A 22020-nucleotide genomic window follows, 5' to 3' on the forward strand; every position below is an offset into this window, starting at 1 on the left:
GATGATGTCGCTCTGAGGACCGTACTGCTGTTTTTAATTCTCTGGGTTTTTTTGGCTTTATTTTATCTAAAATTTTAGTTGAAACAGCCCACCTATACTTGTTCCAAACAAGTATTCCATGTCTAGTTAAATCTCTTTTTGTACTTGGTCTCACGGAGTACTTTGTCCTTTATAGTGATTTCTCTTCATTCCGGAGCAACGTATGTACCAACGTACTAGTGTAATAGTATGTGACATACGCACGCACATCTGTGACGTGGGAATAATGCATATTCATGTCGCCACTAAACTAGTCGCCAATATATGCTACCCCATTTTTGCAACCGAGTGGGCTACTCTTATCGTATCAAATTCTGTTTTGTCTCACCGGTAATTCATCAAAGACACTGGCAGGCTCATATCCCGTATAATTATACGGGTTGATATGCCAACACAATTGGGCTTTAGAACTGGGGTTTTTCAGCGATCGAATAGCATCATGTCTGCTCACGGTAAACAAGGATGGACAGGTATCATGAAGGTGAGAATAACAGGTTTTCTGATTATTTTAGTAAATAACTTGTGGGACAGTATGTATGAGAGGTAATGGCCGGTTTGAAAGTTATAAAAAAAAGGTGCTTTTCCTTATGTTTCACAATGTTAATAGCTACTTTCGAGGGTAGATCGGTCATGTACGAAAAGTTTCATGACATATCCCCTTTGTATATATTTTTTTATTTGTTTTTTTATTGTGTTTATTGTTATTGTCTTTTTTTAATTATTATTCGACAAATGCCTTTTATTGTTTTAGGGATCTCACCGATTTCACCGGATATACCTGTTCACTCATGTAATATAAACAAAGATCGGATGTATAAAAATGTACCGAGTTCATACTTCACCGGTCAGACATAATTAAAGATTCTTATGATAGTAGATCACACATAAACATTGAAAGACGGACAAAACCAGGAACAACAATCAAACAATGTTTTATATTACATGAGTGATACAGGAATCTCCAATAACCCTCTAATATTAATAATAAAGATGGCAGTAGTAGTAGAAGTAGTGGTTGTAATACTAATACTAATGATAACGATAACAATAATAATAATAATGATAATAATGATTGGTCCAGTGGATACGTCACCGAAATTTGAATCGCTTTGTTCTCGGTTCGAGTCCCGCCTCGGTGCTAATGTCCTTTGGCAAGTCATTAATCTACATTGTAATTCTCCACCCATGCAGGTGAAGTAAGTAGGTACCCGGTAGGAAGAAATTACTTGAATGCTTTCGAGCCTGTTTCGGGGCAATCAGGAACAGCCTGGGTAATAATGTGGTATTTTGTATTAAGCGCAGTAGAGTATATAAATCGACATATTATTATTTTTTACAATAATAATTGTCCGGAACAGACAAGGCACATAAAAGCTAGTAGCATCCTTGTGTGTGGGATGTGTGTGTGTGTGTGTGTGCGTGGTTGTTTAATTAGTGCTGTGGGGTGTATGAGCGTGTACTTGTGAGTGTATGTTATTGTGGTGTGTACACGTATGTGAGTATATGGTTTTGCTAGTGGGTTTGTTTGAGTTGTGGATGTCGTGGCTAAGTGATACGATTTAAAAGTGTCTGAATTGTTTTAATTTACAGGCTAACCAGGAAGCTGTAATGAATGGAGATACCGTCTCGAAAGAATTTTCCGAGGGAAAAATATTCAAGATTAACCTGGCTTAACAAAATGAAATGTAACCCTCTCCAACCATCATTTCCATCAACAGCTGTCCATATCAATGCACAGTCCCTCTCTGGAATTCCAAATAGTACGAAATGTTACGTAACGCCATCTGCTTCCCTAAGTTCTCTATTCACTCTTTTGCAAATATATGCAAGCATCGAGCTTTGAAGCCATGCGTGGCACCGAAAAATTAAGTCATGTTCAGTGAAGATGTATTTAGCTATAACATATAAAATACAGAATTAACAGCATAAGACCATTGCAACTTTATATTAGTCATCAAATGCTTTTTCTGTTCTCCGATAGCTCTACTGAATGCATGGCCATTTCAACCAGCGAAATCGACCAAGGAAATCGTGAGTTAGAGCGAATGAAAGGTTTTCATCATCATGATTTTCTCATCTAATTATTGATATTTTCCGAAAATTTCCGAAATTTGTACATAGCTAGGAAAGTAGTCTAAAGGTTTATCTTCCTAAAGAACTAAATGAAATTGTGTTATATGTTTGCGCATTTATTGATTGAGGGCTAGAAGTTGTCAAGTTATCACCACTATTCACCCCAAATACGGGCCCACAAAGCAAAAGCCGCCGTGCTCGCTGGGCTGGGATGTGTGTGGAAAGGGAGGACCTAGTGCTACTAGGGAGCTGTACGGTTTCGGAGGGGGATTAAGGGGATTACGGTAGGGGAAACAAAAGACACGCGGTGCCACGGATGGCTTCAAAGGGGCCTCTTGGACGGGATCTCCATTCATTACAGCTTCCTGGGCTAACTATCTATTTATTTTTACCTGTATTTTCATAATAATGAAATTAATAAACAAGTGAAAGGATTGATAATTTTGTTTTGTAATTCAATCCAAAAGTGGTTACACGGGCCTGCTAATAGTGGCTTATTGTCACGACCATAATACAAATATTTCGATTTCTTTTTAAACTTTGGAGTGCGCATTTTATATTAATTATAATAGAAATAGAGGAAATGTATACGATGGAAAATAGATAAATGCGTTCAATCGAGAAAAACTCAACTTAATTTATCAAAGAAAGTATCGTTTTTGTACGTATTTCGTTTTTCGAGTACAACGTTGACTCTGGATTAAAATCCACAATAAGAAAATGAACATTTTCCAAAAAAATATTCACCGCAATGGAAAGAAAGATTCTTGTCTGCAGGAATTTGGTGAGCCCATCGCCCAGTGTACGTTTTTCCCCCGACCCGAACTTAGCGTGCATAAATTGAGTTTTTTGTTTGTTTTATTGTGATGGATTCTTAAATATATATATATATTTGCAAAGACAGGGTACATAATTTTTTGTTGTACTGAGGCTCATTATTTGTTGTATTTTTGCATCTTTTCGAACTTAATATCTTCCTATGATGTCTTTTTTCCTCAATTACTAGAATAATTATTTACGTCTTGATAAAGTCTTATCATTCATTGCGAAGTGTAATTCATCCTATGTTGGGATGTGACGTAATTCAATAAAGCAAATGGCGGCCTCCGTGATATGCGACTTTTGGCATTTGTATGGGTTTTTTAGTCAATTTGTCAACTTCATACTCATATTGTGGACTCGTCTTATAAAACAACTAAGCTTGTGCATTACTGACATGCACTGTACTTGATTATTAATGAGAGGGACGATGAACTAGACGAGTCTCGTTCATTGTGACTTCACCTGGCTGCAGGGCGTATTTGCTAACTCACTCGCAAACATGAATTATTTGTATACCATGAACAAAACAATATAACAATGCAAATTTAGGCATCATATAAGCAAAAATACAGACAGCGAAAAAAAAAGGGGGAAGTAGATGAATTGTAAAAGAGAGAGAAAATAACAAGATGGGAGAACAGGAGAAATTGAACGGAAAATTAAAGACAGAAGAGGAAAAGAGAGAGGTCTAGATGAGACGGGCGAGAAAAGTAAGAAAGCAGTAAAGAGGGATGAGCGGAAATAGAGGGAGAGGGAAACATGCAAAGAGAATTTTTTTGTACGAAATGAATATTGCAGCTTCACTGACCAACTTCATTTTGGTATAATTCAATAATTCAATGTTTCAATGTTTCATTTTTCTTTCACTAGGCTTACCCTTGGACAATCTGTTTCCTCATCGTAAACATATTAGTTCCTACGACAGGTAAGCTAAAAAAATAATTTTGATTACAAACATTATATAAAAGCCGTTGACAACAAATGAAAATAAGAATATGAACAAACACCCTCATGCATTATTTTTGACGTTTTTTCAGGAGCCACCAAACGTGTGATGGTGTGTGTGTGTGTGTGTGTGGGAAGGGGGTACACTTATTATTTCCTTATACTATTTACAAAAAGTATTGTATGTAGCCACGTTTCACTTCATGTCATTTCAAAAAGATATTATGCTGGTGCGAATACCCACCTCCCACTCCACACACACACACACATACACACACACGCAGCAAACACAAATACATTTTCGTTTGGTGGTCGCCGATTATTTGCCCTATTTATTAGCGTTTGTTCATAATGCTCGGTCTTTCCATTGATATACTAACGCCACGGTTCTTTGGCCCAATATGTCATAATTCACTTCGGCGTACATGCTATTTGACTTTGGAATATTAAAGTCATTTATCATCCTTAAGAGATTAGGGGCAAACTGAAGGATTATAACACAATTATGAAGCAATAATCAATAACCCCGCATGCAGCTCATCATTTAGTATTATTTTCTGTACCCTCGATCCCTCACTTCAGATTTTCATTGTCTACTCTTTGTATTATGACCGTGTTCTTCTATCTTTGTCGTGTTAAGTATTGTCTTGTCCCTTTCTCGTCTCTGTTGGCATCCCCCTTTTTCTTTCCCCTATTTTGTAGTTCCTTTTGTAGTTACAGATTAGATAATTTAATTACTCATTATTCCTAAGTTTCATTTGAGGTGTACACACTTGTACAAGCATTGCTTTTTAGTGGACCCTCTGTTTCCAACATGTATTTCTTAAATTTGTTTTAAATGCTTATAATTGATTTGTAATGTTTTGTTGGAAACATGAATAAATTTGAAATCTTTGAAATCTCTTTGAAATCATCATGTTAATTTTCTGCGTATAGTCTAGGACACCTACCCATTGGAAATCCACCCCCGGATAACCACCCAGAGTTAACTACCCCCAGATGTCACCAAACAATTCCATACAATAATCAGAATTGAACTTCTTATTCATACATTAGATTGTTCTAAAATCTATCGAGTACATTTTACTAAGTTTTGTATTCAACATGAAATAATTAATCAAATTTTTCATTTTACTTGATAGGCAAGATTTGAAAACACAACTTTGTTGAAGTTTAATAGCAGATCCAGAGACAAACCTTTCCTAGATATATATTCCCAGTATAACTTGCACATTTTCTGAAGTTAAGGCTTACACTCATGTCTATTAATATTAGTTTGCATTTTATGTACGTAAGTATTTAGGCTCATAATATTTGTAAGTTTATTGAAGACTTGTATTTTATAACCTCCCTTTTACACGGCATATGGTTGTCTCTCCTGTTATCTCTTGTATATCCGCATGCTTAGTTGTTTTGAAATTGATTTAGCAGTTGGACCAGAAATTGTTCTTTCAAAAACTACATCGCAGATTACTCAATAGGGACTTTTAGATTTGCACGAAGACAATGTGGATTGCTACGGTCGACGTCCTGTTAATGCACTGCCTTAAATGGACGTCACACGTATCAGTCCACGCAAATCTAAAAGTCCCTAGTATCACATATACATGTACATGCCGACCCCCCCCCCCCCCCACCCCACAAGCTGAATACTAAATATATAATAAATGGTTTCCCCGTTCATTGTTCTTCGTATGACGAAATAATAATTGTTAAAATAAATATAGATGGTTCTTTTTACAAAGCTTTTGTACGACTGTTATAATGTCAGCCACAGTGATAGACGTGGATGATGGCACGTTAAAACAATCTAGAGTATAACGACTAATTACTTGTGTCGTGGTCTAGTAGATACGTTACCAGACTGTGGATCACAAGGTCCGCGGTTCGAGTCCCGCCAGTAGTACATGTTTTACATTTGCATAACTCGTACATAGCTCAGTCATTTTGATTTTGATAATGTTTATTAATATTTATTTGATTATTTTTTCAATCGTTTATTCTTCGAATTGTTTAGTCATTTATTCAGATATGTATCAATTGACGTTTACTTCTATATATTTATCAATTCGTTTAATTATTTATTCATCGATGTATTTATTAATCTATTCATTCTCTCATTGATTTCTATCGTAGCGTCATATGACGTACATGACGTTTGTCCTCATGTTTCCATGATGTCATGTCCTGTGATTACTCTGGAGAGCGGCGAGACTGTACAATTGATCCCGAAACCCATGCAACCCGATCTAGACTGGTTAATATCCGACCTCCCAACAGATGTCCCGATTCCTGATGATGTCCGACGTTACTATTGCACCGAACCAGGTAGAATTTACATGCAAAATCCCCGAATTAGGTGGCACGAAAAAAGGGGGAGGCCTCGTATTTCTGAAGGTTCATAACCCGGAAGTTTACTACTTCCGAGAAAAAAAACATCGAATTTCTCCACACCAGGGGGTTCCTAATTCCATGGTTGAAAGAGGGATCATTATTCTGAAGGGTTGTAATTCTCATCTTTATTCAAGAAAATACATATAACGATACATGGTTCTACGTAATTTTCGGAATAACGAGCAATATTTTAATAATAATAATAATAATAATAATAGTACATTATAAAGCGCAGAAACTATCCAACATTAGGTATATATTCTACTGCGCTACAAGAGCTCCTGATATGCTTTTGAATAAACGAACCATCGGAATAACAAACTACCGGAATAACGACATGTTCAGTGGCGGATCCAGGGGGCACAGGGGACTTCCCCCCCCCCCCCCCCTAAAAATGCAATTGGGGTATGTGATCCGTAATAGGCCTACACTTCTCCTTCCTTAATTGGGTCTGCCTCCTCCTTCACGGTTGAAGATTCTTGCAGACTGATGAGTGTGTGTGTGCTTACGAGAGCCAGGTGCACGGTGCAAGTAAAATGTTACTTTTGGTTGAGCTACGTACAGCCTAGGGGACACCAATCGTTTTTGATTTGAGCAAGAACCTTATTTCACTTCTTCCTTACAATCTTAGAATTGATGATGATAATATTAAAATAATTTCTTACCTGAAAACACGGAGATAAGACCGTCCAAACCCCCATTTCTCAGGTCCTCGCGACAACCTCCATTGTTAATTTTGTCGCACGCGTAAACTGCATGGTACTTTGCATGTACTTTATTTGTATGTCGAGCGATCGCTAGCTACGCGCTTCGATATCGTTACGTTGGGTCACGTGACCAGTACTTTAATCAACATTGATTAAACTTTAACCGGAAGGGGGCTATCATTACTGTCGGAATTTTGTTTTTAATCCATGCTGGGTTACAATTTTTGCCAACGACTTAGACTTAACCAACATAGGTTAAAAGGAATAATTTTGATCAACACTGTTTTTAACCAACGCAAGATTAAAAGTAAATTTTAATCAACACTACATTTTTAACAATGGTTGAGCGTTTTTTAATCAACAATTTTTTAACCCACAGTTTTTTAATACTTGTTTTAACAGTGTGTAACAAAGTCGCCGACCGAAAAACCTGCTTTAATTTTCCAAAACACATGACAAATTTACACGTAAAAGGCTGTGAATCCATTTCGGTATAATGTATGATGCATACATTTAATTTACTAAAGTGTATTGTGCTACATACACGTCCATTATGACGAAGCTGTTCTACAGGGGAGGGAGCTTAAGGGCTCAATGATGATGTCAAATCAATCATTCATAACCATACCCATTATTATTACCCATTACAAATTGTGCCTTCTCGGTCCTAGTGTGATTATTCCATTGTGATTATATTGCCAACATGTGTATCTCCAATGACAATTATTTCCATATCCTTTCCTCTCCTAAAGAAAAGTAAAATGAACCAAATGTGGCAGCTATTTGCTCATTTGGACAATTGGGTGTCTGACAATTCTACTTTAGACTGTCTGAAATCGGTACTAAGTGATGATGGTTCTGGTGTCATATTAAAAAAGAGGAAATGAGCTTCCAGTGAAATACAAGCTATAGAAAGATAATTTGGATTGCTTTATTAATTCACAACAAACCTGTGTTTCCTTTTTTAGAGAGATTCTGTTTAAAGCTCAACTCCAGGGGATATGTTAGATCAATTTCTCCCTCATTCAGCGAATGCTAAATCTACAATAATACAACATTTTGATGATGTTTGGGGAGTGCTTTACCTGACTGCTAAGAGAACATGTATATGATTGTAAGTAAACAAGTAGGTGACCCAAACTTACTCGGTGGAAGAAGCACAGTATCAGGTCATTAATCATAATGATGGGCTTCTGATGGGTTGTTATATCTACTCTTTACTCGTTTTCCCTCTCCGTTCTCTTGTTCACTTTTTCCCCTTCTTTTTTCCTCCTTCTTTTTTCTGCCTTTTTACTAAGGGGGCACGTGCCCCATGTGCCACCTTGTTGGTAATCCTCTCAAGCTTTCCATTTTTACAAATGTTATCACATGTCAACCGCGAAAGTAATAGTCCATTGCTTCTATAATAATGATACTGATTTCTTTATTTCTTTTTAATTCCTTTATATGAAATTTGAATAAAAACATGATCAATAAATGACGCACAACTAATCACAGATTTACTGGAAGCTGTGTCGGAAACCCAAATATGGTGGGTCATTTGTCAATTTGAATTAAAATTAAGGCACAGCTCCGGCACTTTTGTTGGTTTAGGTGGAAGGGGGGAAGGGGCATTGGACTTACTCTAAAAACGAAATAAGAACTTACAAGGCTACTGTTTAGGGGGATCTAGTGTTCTAAGCGTATTTGTTTTAATTCCTGTCACCTCCTTTCTATTTCTCTCTTTTCTCGCTTTCTTATTTATTTTCATTTCTTAACCACTGGTTGAGACATAAACCCTCGTGTCCCCTGTTTCCACAAAACTGTTTTTATGAATGTATTATACCTTCTGGTATTCACTTTTATATCAATGTTTTTATTTCTGTCACCAGCATGCCGCTCAAACCCTTGTCTTCATGGAGGCACTTGCGAGGAGACGGAGACAGGATTTACTTGTCTCTGTTTAGATCGCTACCGTGGTGAAAGGTGTGAAGAAAGTAAGTGAGTCATGGGTATAGAGGCAGGTAAAGGATTTGGGATGTATGTACGGGAGGGGAGACCCTTGTCTAACATGGAGATGCTTGTACTTGTGAGGAGAGCAAACATGGCGAGATAAGAAGGCTAGCATGGTTAAACAAGAATAAGGTGCAATGTACTCGTGAGGAAAATTTACCAGCCTCTGGTTTGAAGACCACCATGATATACATCGAGTATACAAAAGGAGAGGTACGGTCAAACCAGTTTAATAGTGGCTCACTCTCTATAAACGTCACCTGTCTATAGTCGCCGTGTAGTTTCTCTCCCTTGAGGAAGAAACGTGTGTTAATATAAAAACCTGCCTAGATAGGCCACCCGTTTACAGTGGCCAGTATTTCCGTGGGTGCCCTCAGTTGAAAGGTTTGACTGTATTTGAAATAATCTACTTGTTTTGTGTGGTATGATAAACACAATCAATGCGTTCGTATGACCATGTAGATCTCCATGTCTGTGCCGTCGTGATCCACCGTGGTTCTGTCATAGGGACTCCAAAAATACGATTTGATAAAGTGCTAAATGAAATTTCATTATAATCCATTTTTAATGCAGTGAAGTATCCCTAGTGTAACGTAATAGTAACACCTCTTTCTTTGATTGTGGGCCTTTCCCTGCGTTTTGTCCAACGTGAAACTCACGTTTAAATTTAATTACATACATGTATTAACATCCCATTATTCATTTTAGCAGTTAGCCCTTCAAATAGAGGATTGGTAGATCACAAATCGTTCATCAACTATTCACTAATTGCATTCACACCAACACAACACGTGTTCTAATACGACTAAGGTTTGAGTACTTAGTGACTATGATGTAAATTTGAGTTGGTAAATTTAGCGCCCTACGCAAACCAATTTGTATATTCAGGTTTGATGGGAGAGCTGAGAAAATAAAATATTTAAGACATTTCACATCGCTGTAAAGTCTCGTTAGAAACTTGTTTTGCCCTGGTCACTAAAAAACTTCCATTGTCTTTCCTTTTCCCCTCAATATATCTGTCTTATTTTGATTGTAAACTATATAGATGTAACCATCCATTCGTTAAAGCTTCTCGGTGAAAAGATAAATGAAGGAACACTTGCTGTAACGTCCCGCTCCAGTCCAAACACGTACGTGCTGGTACATCAAGATCATTGGAACATGAACTTATCCAAATTGGCATGTCAGTATCTAGGGTTTGAAGGTAAGACATTATCCTTATCATCTTAATGGCCCTCCATTTCTGTCTATCATCAGTTTTTTCAGGCTTTGCAAATATGTGAGGCGTTGCATTCCCCTGCTTCTCTTTCCAGTAATCTTCCCTGTTAATGTTATATATTGTTTTCCTACATTATCATTTCCGTATGATAATGTGACCAACAATTGGATTTGCCTCTTTTCTGAACACCTCTTCATTTGTTATCTTTTCTGATCATGATATATTTATAATCTTTCTCAAGAACCAAGTCTCTGTGGCCTTTAGTCTTCTCTAAAGCTCTTTGTTTATTGTCCAACACTCACACCCTTAGAGAAAAACGAATTAGATATAATGACTTAAAGCCCCTCTGCACTACTTGTAGCTTCTTGCTCCCTCTATATAGAAAACAATGCCTAAGCGGTGCCCGTTGGTCCCCAATGATCCTCTTTTTCTTATGTTAATTGAGAGCTGATATGATGAGATCGCCACTTGTCAGTGACCACGCTGGGTGGTCTAATCCTTCCTGGTCAAACTAGTGCAGACGTGCTTTAAAGCTACGGATTTTTGTTTTCATGATAATGTTCTATTTTTTTTATTACGGATTTCATTTGATTGAATGTACCCTTTGCCATTGCAACTCTTTCATTTATCTCATGAATCCTTTTTTCCATCTGATGCTACGATGTACCTAAGGTTTTTTAAAGCGTGGACTTGCTTTACTGTTTCCCTTCATTTTGAGATTTCATGCAAGCGTTTGAGTCTTTTTACAAATATTATCATACACTCTGTTCTCTTGGTTAAGATATAATTATTGTTAACTTATTTTAAGTTATTTATTGATGTATTCCTCTATTTTTAAAGAATCATGAAATACTGGTGTCATGATCAGGAGTATTTGCATTCTGGTCGAGTTGGGGATTTAAATTCCAATTTATAGTTGATTTTCTCCCTCTTCAACCTGAATCCCTCTCTTATTCTTTCCAGTTTTCAAAACTTTTGTTTCGGGAGCCTATCGAAATTGTATTTGGTGTATGTCATCAAAAATCAGTTCTTGTAGTAATCGATGATGTTGACATTTTCTTGTGGTTTGCATTTATTTTCTTCAAAATGGTATTGTAACTAATATGGTATCCTACTTTTTACTTCAATTTTATTGAACAAGGAGTATTTGCGACGCTGAGCGGTCCACTGTACGAGTCCTCGTCCATCGATGCTCCTACTGAAGCCGAATCAGTGAAATGCCCTGCAAACGCCACAAACATCACCGACTGCTGGTACAGTGAGACTAAAGTGGGACGGATAAGCGAGCACGAAATGATTTCCATTGTGTGTTGCCCTGGTGAGTTATGATAATAATGATAATAATAAAGTTAATCATGATAAAAAATAATACTGATAATGCTAAAATTAATAGTAATAATAACTATTCAATTAAAAACGATAAAAACAATGATGATGGTGATTAAGAAGATGGTGATAATAATAATAATAATGGTAATAATGATAATATGCCTCGTCTGAACAGGGTTGACACAGATTAACTTAATCAGTGAAACTTCAACAAAATGAAAATTTGTTTTACCTGTACAGAGAGTCTAACAAAATGGAGAGGTGGTTTGATTAAAAAAATTAATGCTATTCCCTTTTGGTCCTGTAAATTTCAAATAATTCAAGCGAAAAATACTAACTTGCGATAATTTTTGTAATGAAACGCAGCATTATTATTATTATTTCTTAATTGCAACCAAAACCTGATTTGGATTTGAAATAAGAATAAAAATACCAACAGATAACAATGTTAGAAATAATATACGCAAAGTAATAGAAAAATTACTATAGAATGTGAAACATAAATATTTGATTAACAATAAGCAACAACCAAATCATTAAACATTATTGTATAAATAAATCATGAGTTCAATATTTCATAACGATTTTATGGTTGCAAGGAAAGTGCATTGAATAGCATCATCGCGCAATTAGCGCACAACTGGCGCCTGAATGTTTCGTTGCAAGCTCTCAAATTAACATCAATTATTGTTACAAAGGGGATAAGAATCAAAATTAATATAATTTATACACACATCAATGTAACGTTATGTCTTCAGTGTTTGCTGCATGACCTAAATTAAATATAAGAGTTGAATACGAAATACAGTTGTAATGTTTTCTTTAAAACAACGCCTTGTGTTTCCTACAGTAGGCTATATTGTTTGTCACAATGATTGAAATATAAATTGATTTGATTTGATTTGATTTTATTTATTCATCATCAATAACATCAGTGATTAAACATTTGAATACATCGTGAATGGTACATGTTCATAAATGAATATTATAGATCATATTAAAGAAAAACCTAACAAAGTATTGATATGCTAGACATATGTCTTTTCTCATAGAATATAGAAGGTGATGAAAAGGAGCCAAATAATAGCACATGTGCTAGTCGAGTCTGGCCCCTGTTCTTAGCACACACTTGGCAAAAATAAATATATCATTATCAAAAAATAAAACTTGACAGTAGAAGTATACATGTTGAGTAATACCGTAGCACAATGAATAGAAAAAGTACGTAATTCAAAGTTCCCTTCAAAACCTTCTGGAATTAATTTCTTTTGCATCTTGTTCTTAGAAGATGTTTTAAATACAGGTTCATGACATTGTCTAAATGGAAATTTTTGTTACGAAATACAAAAGCTAAAGGTGTGCGCTTGATATAATTATATTGTCATTAATGCTATTTAAATGATCTCTTTGTAAATATTTCAAACATTGTGAATTTTGCAAAAATAATGTTTTCTCTGTATATCATCACGATGGCGGTCTCTTGCGTTCTAATATTTATCTCTTTATTTTAATAAAAATATAGACAAATATCCGTTATAATTGTTTGTATGCTTTGTTATATGGTCATTGTATAACATTATTAGACATGATTTGCTATGTATGTAATACTTATTAAAAATGTATGACCTTGTATTTGTTATTTGAACGCAGAAATAAAATCAATCAAACAATCAAACAAACTAAGATTGTATATCCTTATATTAATTAAGGAGAGGTTAGGGGATACTACAAAACATCACCTACGAAATTTCACCGACGACGGTAAAATATTTTTTAAGATATCATAATCTCTTTGCATTTTTTAACACGGTGTGTACTCACTGTTTTATGACTTTAATGCTATGATGTGAAATATAATTTTTCACTCTCGTGTTTTATTTGCACTTTTATTCCTCTATCATTTTACTCTTTAATATGCTTGTATTATTTCCTGACTTTATTTCCAACAGTGAGCCCGTGTAATGTATCAGGTCAACCACTCGGCCTTGAAAGTGGTGCTCTCCCCGATTCAGCTTTCTCCGAATCATCCTGCTACTCGCCGGCCTTCTGCAGCCGTTTTGGCCGCCTGAACGCTTACACATTTTGGATCGCAAACCCGCCCGACCAATACCAATGGATGCAGGTCCAATTCGAGTCCAGCTATATCGTAACGGCCATAACGACCCAGGGTAGAAGTAACGCTGATCAGTGGGTGACGTCATACACTATTTCTTCTAGTTTTGACAACATGGCTTGGACTGAATATTTGAACGTTTACTCTGGATCAGTTGAGGTAAATGCAGAACTGCGGTTTCCTCAATTACATTTTTAAAGAACCTTAATCGGTGGTCTTTATGTTCAGAAATATACAATGTAACCTCGTAAGAACTCCATGGGAAATCTGATCGCTATACTATAATACAACTTCTTTGTGCCAGGGCTGACAGCAACAAAGATTAACAAACAAAACAAACAAAAATGGTATATATTATTAAGGAATAAAACCGTTTGGATTGTCTTGCTGAAGTAAAAGTTTATGAAACAATGCTTTGATATAATGAGTTCCTACTGTTATTTATATTATTGTTATTAATTTATATATTTTGAAATTAAACAAAATACAATACAACTAAAGAAAGAAAGAGTTTTCCATTTTAACATAGAGGGATTTTAAAAAAGAAAAAGAAAAAAAAACCCTCCATATTCCATTATCAATATCATGAACAAAATTATATACCCCAGCTCTCCTGGAGAGAAAAAATTGAACAATAAGTTTACATAGTGCTGTATCTTAGTTTTAGCTCAAAAACTGGGAACAGTAAAGAGGGAAAAGGAATTTCCTTATTTCGTTTTACATAATATAGGCCTTTGATTACCTAATAAACCAATAAGGATTTTTCAAAATGAATTAATAGAAACAAGAATCACAACTTACGAAAATGACATCTTAGTTGATCGAGTCATGCAGATAGGGAAGTTACGATCACCTCTTCGTTGTTTAAGACATTACTGTTCAGGATACTGAGATATGGACTTGCAGTGAGAAGAAAACAAATGTGAGAAAATCAAACGATTGCCATGATAATCATAACTGGCTCTCCAAAGCCATAATGTGTGTAGTCAGCACTGTATTACTGCACAGGCCGTATAGAGTTATGGACTAACGATGAGCTTCATTAAGAAAGAGTTTTCTTTGCAATATAACTTTAATATGTTTTTTATAGATATTTCCGGGAAATTATGACCGTGATAGCCATGTGACTCACACGCTTGCTAGGCCGATGGTTGGACGCTCTTTCCGGATCAATCCAAAGACCAATCACGGTCACGTTTCTTTGAGGATGGAGCTATATGGATATGGACCTCTAACTGACGCCATAGGTTAGTGCACAGTAAGGCTGTAGAGCTTCCTGGAGAAAGTTTACTCCTTGTAAAAATGACAAAAGTGACCTCTAATTGATGCTATAGGTAAGTGCAGAGTAGGACTGTTAAGAGAAAGTTTACTTCTGGTAAAAATGACAAAAGGGACCTCTAATTGATGCAATAGATAGGTGGAGAGTAGGACTACTACTGAAAGAGAAGGTATATATATATATATACACTGTGGGTCAAAATGGTGGAATAATTATTTGTATCCCAATTTATGGAATGATTTTGACAATGATTTATTCCTAATAGATCTAGATTATAGTATACATTCTCAGATTTTAATGAATAATAATTTGTGAGTGTTTATTTTGCGTGACTGCTAAAGCATGTGTATGCTACTATGCTATTCAACTAGGGGACCTACGTCCTGAAGTCATAACTGACAGTAATGAGGATTAATGCCTCATAAAAGGGCACTAATAAAGCACATCGACACGGTTTTGATCCTGGGGGCTCACAGTAACGAGGCCATTTCTTAGCCACTGAATCATGACTGTACGCAGCGGGGCCGCCCCCAAAAATTCATAAAAACAATGAAAATGCAATAAATTATCAATAATTCATTGCATTTTGCCCCGACCCCTAACATAACAAACTCTTCTATGTGAGCATGCCTTGAACCATAATGCATGGCCCTACAGAGGAATATTCCCTGCGATTATTAATAATCATCCTCTCACACTCAGGCTCAAGCAATACAGGAAAATATTGCAAAATGTGCATGGTGCATGGCAGGTGTTATGAACACGTGAACAATCAACATACCTGTAATTTTATAATCATGCTAATTATTGATTAACTAAGATTAACCATTTCCTAATGACAAATTCCTTTTTTTTTCTCATTTTGTTTTTGTTTATGTTTTGTTTTGTATTCCTTGCTCGTTTGTATTTATTAATACTTCATATGGCTTGTTGACAGGGTAGATTTCCGGATAATATTTAAGGAAAATATATTGAAAGGACAACCTTGCCTTGCAAATTAGTAGGAAATAAAAGAAAGTTAGTTACAATGTCTTTATTCTTCTTTTTTGCAGCGTCGCTGAACCTCGATGCGAAAATTGGTTGCACTCCTCCTGTCCTCGGCGAGGCGCTTGGCGTGGAAGATGGTCGGATACCAGACTCTAGTCTGACCTCGTCATCATTCAGAAGTTCTGGCCGTGAAGCTTACAGAGGAAGGCTGAATGCCATTGCAGGGGGATCCGCCGGTGCATGGGTCCCCGACCTTGACGACAACAATAAGTGGGTCAAGGTAATTTGCTCTAGCTAATGTCTAAATGCGCGTTGAGATGATTTAAATCAAAGTGTACCCATATATCAAGAAATAGTTTGTGTACAGCTAGAATATATACGAATCAACCTTCTCTTCGTGTTCAGCTGCATAGCCCTTTGAAGATTACCAGAAAAAGAACCTGAAAAAGGGTCTACCTGGCTATCTATTGGGTAACTAATTAGAAGTATGCATAAAATAAAGAATAACCTACTGTGATATGATATATTTCATGTGTCTAAATAAAGCTCCGCCATTTTTGCTTAAACACTTTGACCACGCCTTCAACTCACCCGAAGGTCATTAATATTGTTTATTTTTTGATAGGGATAGGGCTTTACTCTCACAGTTAGGAATCAAACTCCCAGAGTCATTACCAGATACTACGAGGAACGTGCTTTTAGTACCCTGGCACACTCACTATGGAATACACTACCTCCTCTCGCAAAATGAGATGCACCCTTCATCAATAATTTTAAGTTAAGCAGTGTAAAAAAGCGTACATATTTTCCTCACTTCTGTAACTATACTGCAATTGAAATTACGTTATAGTTGAGGACTTATTTTACCACGTTATACTTATTTTCTCCAATCCAGTCCAAAAGATATTTGATATAGCGCCTTTTCCTTGTAGTTACAAAGCGCTGCACACACGCTCTACAATGTTAGGGCCACTTAAAAACAAAAGTAAGACATTTCTCTGAGATCAGACAAGTATAAAGTATATGTAGGTTGGTGATAAAGTAACTTCTAGCAGAATAGATGTGACTTGAGTAGTTTCTTGAACTGGTCAACAGATGAGGCCGTCTGCACAGCAGTAGGTAGCTGGTTCCACATTTTTGCAGCAACCGATGGGAAAGAAAATTCACCAGCACGTTTCTTAGAGAGACACTGAGTGAGCCAGATGGATGATGATGAGCGGGGTTTTCGGACTCGAGGACGACGAACCAAGCAGTCAACTATGTACGGGGGACATCGGTGGTTGAGAGACTTGTAGACCAGTAGTAGGATCTTAAAAGATATTCTCTGTCGGAAAGGCAGCCAATGGAGTTCAAGTCGAAGAGGTTGTATGTGAGTCCGAAGACGAACAGAAAAGACAAGCCCTGCCGCTGAGTTTTGGAGTCTCTGAAGGCAATCAAGGTCCCTCTTGCTGAGAACACCGAAGAGACTGTTGCAGTAGTCTAGTCTGGAAAGGACAAGAGCCCTCGCCGCAGCGTGGAATGTTGACTTATTGATAAACCGCCTCACCCTCCACAGGTAACGTAGGTGGTACTTGATACTTCTGCTGAGAAGGTTGACATGAAGGCTTAAGTTCACAGATGGTTCAAGTGTTACTCCCAGATTGCAGATGGACTTACATGGTTGGAAGGATTTCTCACCAATCATCAGTCTGACATCGATCATCAGATGAGATGATCGATGATGTGGTGAAGCAGAGACAAGAGTTCAGTCTTGCCAACGTTGAGTTTGAGCTTGTTCGCATTCATCCAACGCTGAATTTCAGTAATACAACTACTGAGTCTGCCAAGCGCAGCATCAATTGCAACTGGATCAGTTGGGTCAAACATCACATAGATCTGAATGTCGTCTGTATACATGTGAAAGAATACTCCATGAGCCCGAAGAATATCACCAATGGGACGAATGTAAAGGGTGAAAAACAAAAACAAGGGTCCGATGACAGAACCTTGTGGAATTCCATGTGGCAATCTACAAGCTTTCGAAAGCTGACCAGAGATTAGAACATGGCTATTCCGGTCCTCAAGGTAAGAATGGATAAGCTTGAGAGCGAGACCTGTAATACCAAAATGGTCTTCAACACGATTCAGCAGAATCATATGGTCCACTGTGTCAAACGCAGCAGACAAGTCAAGCAGCACCATCATTACTCGTTTCTGACTGGCAATGGCTTGAAGTAAATCCGTTTGAATCTTAAGTAGTGTTGTTTCAGTGCTATGGTGTTCTTTGTATGCCAATTGCACAGGCTCAGCAAGTCCATTACCCTGGATGTGCTCAGTAAATTATCTAAGCATTATTCGCTCGATAATCTTAGACCGAAATGGTATATTGACATAGGGCGATAGCTTCGCAGATCATTTTTATCTAGTGACGCTTTCTTGATGACTGGTGCACTAGCGCTTCTTTGAGATCTGTAGGAAAGACACCACTAGACAGAACCTGGTTCGTAAGGTAAACAAGTTCAGGAAGTACAACTCTCAGATGTTTCTTCAACAGCCATGTTGGTACAGGGTCAAGGGAGCAGGATGAGCGTTAGATGATATTCTCCACTTCACTCTCAGATACTTCAGCAAACTCTTGGAAGTGAAGACCTATCCCCGAATACAGCAAGATGTGAACATTGGATCAGGATCATTTCCATCAAGTTCATTCCGAATCTTCAAGTCTTTGTCAGTGAAGAAGTTGGCGAATCTGTCTGCTACAGGAAGAGCCTTTTCATTGGTGTTCAGTAACCTATTCAGTACTTGGAAGGCAGTCTTTAGAGTACTCTCCTCAAGAGCACAGGTAAAGTATTCACACTTGGCCATGGTGATGCACCTTTTTACATGTAATTTTGCAGCTTTTAAAGCGCTCCAATTCATATCAGTCTTGTTTTTTCCCCACCGACCGCGGCGTTCACGGCGTGAATCCCATATTGTCGACGAGCCTTGACGGTTCAGTTCAGTTCAGTTCAGTTTCAGTTTTATTTTCATATTTCGCATGTTGTATAATACATCATTACATGTGGCATGTTATATTTGTGTACTCATTTTTGGATGCATTTATACAAACAAACAAAATAATACATAAGACTAAATTGTATAAAGGAAGAAATATGATGGAGTCTAAAGAGAAAGCAATGCTTGTAGGTCATAGGCTCCGGAAGTTATAACAATGATATAGTCTTGTTTTTATTAAATAACGTAATTGAATTAAATTGAAACTTATTATGAAGAAAAAATAAACAATTTCAATGAGTTTTAAAGCATAAAAACTATTGATTTGGAGGTGATGTCTGCTATAGTACTGGGGAATTGCATTTTTCCCTCAATTAAAACAAAAAAGCATTTCCACAAACTTGAATGAAAAGACTTTTTCAATGAAATAGTTATATTGTAACTATGATGTATATATACCAGTTATATTTATGTGTTCGTCTTCCTCTCTCTCTCTCTCTCTCTCCCTATCACGCCATTTCTCTCACCTTCTATCTCTCTGTCGCCCTCTCTCCCTCTCTCCATTCTCTCTCTGTCTAGCTCTCTGTCTCTCCCAAGTCTCTCTCCCTCTCCCACCATTTCTCTCTCGTTCAGGGTGACATGGGAGAGAGAGAGAGAGAGAGAGAAAGAGAGAGAGAGAACGAAAAGAATGAGAGAGGGTGACATGAGGAGAGAGAGAGAGAGAAGGAGAGAGAAAGGGCGTGATAGGGATAGAGAGAGAGGAAGACAAACACATAACTGGTATATATACATCATATCATTCAAATCTGACCAGCCCTTTCGATTTGCTCATATTGAAACAACATGTGTTCAAATGGTCATATGTTTTTATATATTGCTTGTCCTTAACATTGTTATCAAATGCAAGATAATCTGCCATTGGATATATCAATATTTTTGTCTTCTTTTCATAATTAAAATCACACAAAGGTCGATCTCGGCGAGGATACTTTGGTAACTGGTGTTATCACACAGGGACGGACCGGAACCAACAAAAGGGTTACGTCATTCCGAATCTCCTACTCAAGAGACAATACAAATTGGACCTTTGCTCTGGAAGAGCAGTGTGGGGTTCGAAAAGTGAGTTTCATTTTCGCGTTCCAGAAATTGCTTATGTCATTTGTTGCAAATATATCATCTTCCTTTTTTATTTATGTTCTTTGTATTACTTATATACTTATGTTTTGTTCAAATTTCTTTGTTGTTTCTGCCTTCAATCATTTTCCCATATCTACATAAATGTACACATCCAAAAGCATATCATTTCCTAGTATTCAAAATTATAGGAAATGTGGTGATAGGGAATTGGTGATGAAATCTCTGTGCCATATTGCACTTCTCACGGAAGAGTTATACCGAGGGATTCGAGGCAAGACATTAATCAACATTTGCCATTCACCACCCAGGTGTAAATGGGTACCTGGAAGTTTCTGGCCTGGGGTTATATAAATTACAGGGCCCTAGGGAATAGCAACAGTGATACTTATGAGGCTTTTCTTTGTTAATAAAACAATTATTTATTATTAGTATTAGTATCATTATTATAATCATTATTAGAACTAAACATTGTCCATTGCTTCGTTCTTTTTCAGACATATGCAGGACCTTTTGATTCTGCCACATATGTGACCATACTGTTTCCTGAGCCAGTAACTGCACGTTACGTCAGGTTTCATCCTGTAACAGCACTAAATATTGTATCTTTGAGATTCGAAGTACTTGGTATCAACACTTGAACCATAACGAGTTATCATTAGATTGATTAATTGTTTTATTTAATCTTTTTATTCAATTATTTATTTACTTATTTATTTATTTATCTTTTTATCTATTTATCTATTTATACATGAATAGTATCCACCTGCAAAGCATGATGTTTAATCAATATCTTTTATGGTGTATAAAGTGAAACAAATATTGAAATCACCCCTGATATTCGTTATCACAAAGTAGGGGTATATACCAATGTCTAAAAAATTATACATGATTTCAGTATAGCGCTATAGTTTTGTTGTCATACGATTACATGATTACAGGTTTGACTTGTCTTACTAAAATAACATTATGTGTCCAATTACAAAGCAAAGGACATTATCATTTGTTTTCAATGTGTCTAAATGTTTATGCAACTGCTGAAAGTTATTGTATTGAATTTATATCAGCTCATTGTACTGAAAGCACTGCACTCGACTAAAAATGATTTCACTCGATCTGTTGAAAATACGGCAGTAGTTGATGATTGGGTATGTTGAAAATATAACAGTAGTAGTTTGATGTAATTTTCATTGACGTATTTAATATGGTGTGAATTCAGCAATATTTTACAACTGTTTGCATTTCATAAACTTAATAAGTAGGGCTACATTTAATCATTAGTATTACTTATTCTTTGTTTTAATTTTTATTTTTTTATTGAGGAAAGAATACTCAATTTAGGTTTTCTGCGAACAACACAAAACCCCAATCTTTGATCTATATTTGTCTTCAAACACATTTGTCTTGAAAATCCTTGCAGATTTTAGTGTTAAATGACATCCTCTTTCATATCATTACACTTTTTCGGCGAATTTGGGGCTCCCAACATGCACTTTAGCGGGGGGTTTAAAAAGAAGGTTCATTGACTTTAAATTTGACTGAATTTGGCATCATTACAATCGTTAATTTACACTGAGTAACAATATCACATTTGTTTGAATTGTAAATTCGAGCGAAAATTATAAAAGTTGATTAAAATTGACGAAAATCAACCTACTCAAGACTCCGAAAGCGATCGTAATACATCTGAAAAGGAGGTGGGTTTGAGTAAGAGAGATATTGAGAGATAGAGAGAGAGAGAGAGAGGAAGAGAGAGAGGGAGAGAGAGAGAGAGAGAGAGAGAGTGAGGAGAGCAAAGAAGAAATAACGAAAGATGGAAAGAGAATACGAAGAGTGAGAATAAGTTGAGGAACCGATTTTTATTTATCTATTTATAAAGAAAATACAAAAAATCTCTTTTTTACATGAACTAAATGGCACATAATAACCTGGTATCAACGTGGCCAACCTATATCTACATGAAGCCTAGTGAAATATGTCTTTTCTTGTTTGCCCCCTAATATTTAAACGTTGT

General features: G+C 36.5%; 1 protein-coding gene across 1 annotated transcript; it reads left to right on the forward strand.

The window, feature by feature from the left end:
* Positions 1 to 333: 333 nt before the first annotated feature.
* On the forward strand, positions 334 to 21619 carry LOC115922794 (lactadherin-like). Its single transcript, XM_030982461.1, has 11 exons — positions 334 to 520; positions 3805 to 3859; positions 6016 to 6207; positions 8852 to 8956; positions 10018 to 10176; positions 11333 to 11509; positions 13470 to 13792; positions 14724 to 14880; positions 15965 to 16179; positions 19842 to 19991; positions 20504 to 21619. The coding sequence occupies exons 1-11, from the start codon at positions 425 to 427 to the stop codon at positions 20645 to 20647; spliced, it is 1773 nt and encodes a 590-aa protein (XP_030838321.1). The 5' UTR covers positions 334 to 424; the 3' UTR covers positions 20648 to 21619.
* Positions 21620 to 22020: the final 401 nt, after the last annotated feature.

Source organism: Strongylocentrotus purpuratus, unplaced genomic scaffold (assembly GCF_000002235.5).
Source record: "Strongylocentrotus purpuratus isolate Spur 01 unplaced genomic scaffold, Spur_5.0 spur5_scaffold_12, whole genome shotgun sequence".
Lineage (NCBI taxonomy): Eukaryota > Metazoa > Echinodermata > Echinoidea > Camarodonta > Strongylocentrotidae > Strongylocentrotus > Strongylocentrotus purpuratus.

What these genes read in the sequence shown, in the direction of transcription:
- LOC115922794 (XM_030982461.1), top strand. Translation starts at nt 425, where the DNA reads ATGCCAACACAATTGGGCTTTAGAACTGGGGTTTTTCAGCGATCGAAT. An exon ending in TTACTATTGCACCGAACCAG is followed by an intron (nt 6,208 to 8,851) that starts GTAGAATTTACA and finishes TTCTGTCACCAG; the next exon opens with CATGCCGCTCAAACCCTTGT. An exon ending in ACCTCTAACTGACGCCATAG is followed by an intron (nt 14,881 to 15,964) that starts GTTAGTGCACAG and finishes TCTTTTTTGCAG; the next exon opens with CGTCGCTGAACCTCGATGCG.